Raw genomic sequence first — 6,000 nt, 5'->3', positions numbered from 1 at the left:
GTGTGTAGTGTGTGTAGTGTGTGTGTGTGTGTGTGTGTGTGTAGTGTAGTGTAGTGTGTGTGTGTGTGTGTGTGTGTGTGTGTGTGTAGTGTTTGCAGTAATACTCCTGGTTTGATACAGCTGCCACCTGCTGTATCAGGTCAAAGTGAAACACTCCCGTTGTGATGGGATGAAACGTGTTTCAATAAGGGCAGAAGAAGAGGAGAGAAAGATGGAGGAGAGAAAGATGAGAGAGAGAAATAAATAGATGAGAAAAAGGGAAGGAAAGGAGGTGAACACAGGAGAGGGAAAGGAGGTGAACACAGGAGAGGGAAAGGAGGTGAACACAGGAGAGGGAAAGGAGGTGAACACAGGAGAGGGAAAGGAGGTGGACACAGGAGAGGGAAAGGAGGTGGACACAGGAGAGGGAAAGGAGGTGGACACAGGAGAGGGAAAGGAGGTGGACACAGGAGAGGGAAAGGAGGTGGACACAGGAGAGGGAAAGGAGGTGGACACAGGAGAGGGAAAGGAGGTGGACACAGGAGAGGGAAAGGAGGTGGACACAGGAGAGGGAAAGGAGGTGAACACAGGAGAGGGAAAGGAGGTGGACACAGGAGAGGGAAAGGAGGTAGACACAGGAGAGGGAAAGGAGGTGAACACAGGAGAGGGAAAGGAGGTGGACACAGGAGAGGGAAAGGAGGTGGACACAGGAGAGGGAAAGGAGGTGGACACAGGAGAGGAAAAGGAGGTGGACACAGGAGAGGGAAAGGAGGTAAAAGGAAACAGAGTAAGCTTGTCATTATTTAGGTGAGATTTACTAGGAACCTAATAGCCAACGCCAATGGAGACAGCTAGTCGTACTGGGGTCAGACACATAACCAAAAAGACATTACAGACAAAATACTTTACAATTTACATCCATTTAAAACATTAACATGTAGTGTGTGTGTGTGTATCTATCAGTTACACGTGTCAGTACATACACACAACAAGCAGGTCACATGGGGGAGAGGCGTTGTTCCATGAGGTGTTGCTTTATCTGTTTTTTGAAACCAGGTTTGCTGTTCACTACCCCCGCCCCCTCCCTGTTGTCATGGAAACCCACCTGTCACCCAGGAGGTTGCTAAATACCCTCATTGGATAGGGGAAGAGAGAGAGAGGGAGAAGGGAGGGAGGAGAGAGAGGGAGAAGGGAGGGAGGGAGGAGAGAGAGAGGGACATGGAGGTAGGGATGAGGGATAAAGGTATGGAGGGAGAGAGATGGAGTCAGGAAGGAAGGGAGGGATAGAGAGGGAGCGATGAGGGAGGGATGAGGGAGGGATAGAGCGAGGGAGCAATGAGGTAGAGAGGGAGGGAGGGAGGGATGAGGGAGGGATAGAGCGAGGGAGCGATGAGGGAGAGAGGGAGGGAGGGATAGAGCGAGAGAGCGATGAGGGAGGGAGGGATGAGGCAGGCAAAGCAATCAGAAAATATCAGCCGCAGCAGGGGGTCACCCTAACATAACACCACACACACACACACACACACACACTCACACACACACACACACACACACACACACACACACACACACACACACACACACACACACACACACACACACACACACTCACACTCACACTCACACACAAACTGGGACAGACAAACCATTAAATGAATAGTAGCACTCGGTGTCCCTGTCGCTGTCTCTCTCCCTCGCCCTCTCTCCCTATCTCTTTCTCTCTCCCTCGCCCTCTCTCCCTATCTCTCTTTCTGTCTCTCTTTCTCTCTCTCGTTGAACCTCTCTCCCTCCCTCTGAGACTATGGTTGTTAACAGTAGTTAATAATTGACAGATACTCTGTGAGAGGAAACAGCAGAACAACCATTGTGTAAAAACAGCCGTGTCTGTGGTGTGTTAGTGTAGAATCATCTGGAAATGAACAGAACATGACAAATTCTGCTCAGAGGTGACAGGACAGTGTTTAATACCACCCCGTATAGCCCCTCCAATACAGACTTTAACACTACAGTTGTCTTTTCCTCTCTCCTTGCAGGCTCAGCCCCCACCCAGAGAACAGTGTTGGCTGCAGCCAAACCCAAGATCACCCTGGACCCCCACATACGCCTCAAGTCTGACAAACTGGACCTGGTGAGTCCACCTCTGCCTTCTGCCTGCATGTTAGGCTGTCTGTCTATCTGTCTGTCTGGCTGCTTGTCTGTCTAGCTGTCTGGCTGCCTATCTGGCTGCCTGCCTGTCTGTCTGGCTGGCTGCCTGTCTGTCTAGCTGTCTGGCTGCCTATCTGGCTGCCGGTCTGTCTGTCTGTCTGTCTGTCTGTCTGTCTGTCTGTCTGTCTGTCTGGACCCCCACGTATGCTTCAAGTCTGACAAACTGGACCCTAGTCCCTAGTGTCTGTTCTGATGAACTAGCCCTGGTGAGTCCCTAGTGTCTGCTCTGATGAACTAGCCCTGGTGAGTCCCTAGTGTCTGCTCTGATGAACTAGCCCTGGTGAGTCCCTAGTGTCTGTTCTGATGAACTAGCCCTGGTGAGTCCCTAGTGTCTGCTTTGATGAACTAGCCCTGGTGAGTCCCTAGTGTCTGCTCAGACAAACTAGCCTTGGTGAGTCTCTAGTGTCTGCTCAGACAAACTAGCCCTGGTGAGTCCCTAGTGTCTTCCTTGACGAACTAGCCCTGGTAAGTCTCTAGTGTCTGCCTTGACGAACTAGCCCTGATGAGTCCCTAGTGTCTGCTCAGACAAACTAGCCCTGGTGAGTCCCTAGTGTCTGTTCTGATGAACTAGCCCTGGTGAGTCTCTAGTGTCTGTTCTGATGAACTAGCCCTGGTGAGTCTCTAGTGTCCGTTCTGATGAACTAGCCCTGGTGAGTCCCTAGTGTCTGCTCTGATGAACTAGCCCTGATGAGTCCCTAGTGTCTATTCTGATGAACTAGCCCTGGTGAGTCCCTAGTGTCTGCTCTGATGAACTAGCCCTGATGAGTCCCTAGTGTCTGCTCAGACAAACTAGCCCTGTTGAGTCCCTAGTGTCTGCTCAGACAAACTAGCCCTGGTGAGTCCCTAGTGTCTGTTCTGATGAATTAGCCCTGGTGAGTCCCTAGTGTCTGTTCTGATGAACTAGCCCTGGTGAGTCCCTAGTGTCTGTTCTGATGAACTAGCCCTGGTGAGTCCCTAGTGTCTGTTCTGATGAACTAGCCCTGGTGAGTCCCTAGTGTCTGTTCTGATGAACTAGCCCTGGTGAGTCCCTAGTGTCTGCTCTGATGAACTAGCCCTGATGAGTGCCTAGTTACATAAATGTTTGATAAAAATAAAAACTAGCCCTGTCTCTATTCGCCATCCTCCCATCCTGCTCTCTATTTCACATCCTCCCATTTCTCTATTCCCCATCCTCCAATCCCTCTCTATTCCCCGTCCTCCCATCCCTCTCTCTATTCCCCATTTTCCCATCCCTCTCTCTATTCCCCATACTCCAATCCCTCTTTATTCCCCATCCTCCCATCCTGCTCTCTATTTCACATCCTCCCATTTCTCTATTCTCCATCCTCCAATCCCTCTCTATTCCACATCCTCCCATCTCTCTCTATTCCCCATTTTCCCATCCCTCTCTCTATTCCACATCCTCCCATCCCTCTCTCTATTCCCCATCCTCCCATCCCTCTCTCTATTCCACATCCTCCCATCTCTCTCTATTCCCCATCCTCCCATCCCTCTCTCTATTCCCCATACTCCCATCCCTCTCTCTATTCCCCGTCCTCCCATCCCTCTCTCTATTCCACATCCTCCCATCTCGCTCTCTATTCCCCATCCTCCCATCCCTCTCTCTATTCCACATCCTCCCATCCCTCTCTCTATTCCCCATACTCCCATCCCTCTCTCTATTCCACATCCTCCCATCCCTCTCTATTCCCCATCCTCCCATCCCTCTCTCTATTCCCCATACTCCCATCCCTCTCTATTCCATATCCTCCCATCTTGCTCTCTATTCCCCATCCTCCCATCCCTCTCTCTATTCCACATACTCCCATCCCTCTCTCTATTCCCCATACTCCCATCCCTCTCTCTATTCCACATCCTCCCATCCCTCTCTCTATTCCCCATCCTCCCATCCCTCTCTCTATTCCCCATACTCCCATCCCTCTCTCTATTCCCCATCCTCCCATCCCTCTCTCTATTCCCCATACTCCCATACCTCTCTATTCCCCATCCTCCCATCCCTCTCTCTATTCCCCATACTCCCATCCCTCTCTCTATTCCACATCCTCCCATCTCGCTCTCTATTCCCCATCCTCCCATCTCACTCTCTATTCCCCATCCTCCCATCTCTCTCTCTATTCCCCATACTCCCATCCCTCTCTCTATTCCCCATCCTCCCATCCCTCTCTCTCTCTCTCTTCTCTCTCTCTCTTTCTCTCTCTGTCTCTCTTTCTCTCTCTCTCTTCTCTCTCTCTCTTTCTCTCTGTCTCTCTCACTCTCTCTCTTGCGCTCTTTCAGTAAACATAACACTCACAAAGGTTTTCAAATGTCAATTTGTCAATATACAGTGTTGTAACTAGTGCAAGTAGTTACAAAAGGGAAAATAAATCAACATAAATATAGGTTATATTTACAATGGTGTTTGTTCTTCACGTGTTGCCCTTTTCTTGAGGCAACAGGTCACAAATCTTGCTGCTGTGATGGCACACTGTGGTATTTCACCCAATAGATATAGGATTTTATCAAAATTGGTTTTGTTTTCAAATTCTTTGTGGGTCTGTGTAATCTGAGGGAAATATGTGTCTCTAATATGGTCATACATTTGGCAGGAGGTTAGGAAGTGCAGCTCAGTTTCCACCTCATTTTGTGGGCAGTGTGCACATAGCCTGTCTTCTCTGCCTTCGGCAGCCTTTCTCAATAGCAAGGCAATGCTCACTGAGTCTGTACATAGTCAAAGCTTTCCTTAAGTTTGGGTCAGTCATAGCCCTGTGGCGGTCACGACATTGCGTTAGATAGTGATTGTCAAGCAAATAACTGTTGGTCACATTGACCGTAATTAACACAAACACATTTAACATCTCCTGGCTTCCACACACAGCCTACAAACCACTGATGCAGACCTTTGGAACATCTACATATTTAAAAGTCTAATAAATCCATGTAATATAGCCTACACCTTCACAATAAATCCATTCTTTATTTTAGACAGGAAACATGATATGAAGAGAATGTAGTCTATTTCAGAAGAACAGAATAGTATACTCTGAGTTGTTCTTATGTTAGGTCCTGATCTGGCTATGTCATATGGCTGTGGGCTACATTAGTTAATTTAGCAGACAAGATTTGCTTAGAATTCCATGGCATTATTTTACTGTATATAATCTCCTTTTTTCCTCTCTCTCCATTCCACCACCGTATACTCCCCCTGCATCTCTGTATCTCTATCTCTCTCTCCATTCCACCACCGTATACTCCCCCTGTATCTCTCTCCATCTCTCTCGCTCTCTCTCTCTCTCCATTCCACCACCGTATACTCCCCCTGTATCTCTGTACCTCTATCTCTCTCTCCATTCCACCACCGTATACTCCCCTGTATCTCTCTCTATATCTCTTGCTCTCTCTCTCTCTCCATTCCACCACCGTATACTCCCCCTGTATCTCTCTCTATCTCTCTCTCTCCATTCCACCACCGTATACTCCCCCTGTATCTCTCTATCTCTCTCTCTCCATTCCACCACCGTATACTCCCCCTGTATCTCTCTCTATCTCTCTCTCTCCATTCCACCACCGTATACTCCCCCTGTATCTCTCTCTATCTCTCTCTCTCCATTCCACCACCGTATACTCCCCTGTATCTCTCTCTATCTCTCTCTCTCCATTCCACCACCGTATACTCCCCCTGTATCTCTCTCTCTCTCTCTCTCCATTCCACCACCGTATACTCCCCCTGTATCTCTCTCTATCTCTCTATCTCTCTCTCCATTCCACCACCGTATACTCCCCCTGTATCTCTCTATCTCTCTCTCTCTCTCTCTCTCTCCATTCCACCACCGTATACTC

At 48.9% G+C, this 6,000-nt stretch overlaps 1 protein-coding gene across 9 annotated transcripts in view; it reads left to right on the top strand.

Moving 5' to 3' along the window:
* The window catches only part of si:dkeyp-72e1.9 (syntaxin-binding protein 4), a 120,948-nt gene that overhangs the window by 96,372 nt on the left and 18,576 nt on the right, over positions 1-6,000 (top strand). For all 9 annotated transcript variants that reach the window (XM_029729150.1, XM_029729148.1, XM_029729151.1 and 6 more), the window contains exon 12: positions 2,013-2,107. In XM_029729150.1, the coding sequence (XP_029585010.1) occupies positions 2,013-2,107 (95 nt within the window). The remainder of the gene's footprint in view (positions 1-2,012; positions 2,108-6,000) is intronic.

The sequence above is a fragment of the Salmo trutta genome, chromosome 32, assembly GCF_901001165.1.
Source record: "Salmo trutta chromosome 32, fSalTru1.1, whole genome shotgun sequence".
NCBI lineage: Eukaryota > Metazoa > Chordata > Actinopteri > Salmoniformes > Salmonidae > Salmo > Salmo trutta.
Note: the sequence above shows the minus strand (reverse complement) of the source record. Positions and strands in the feature narration are given on the sequence as shown.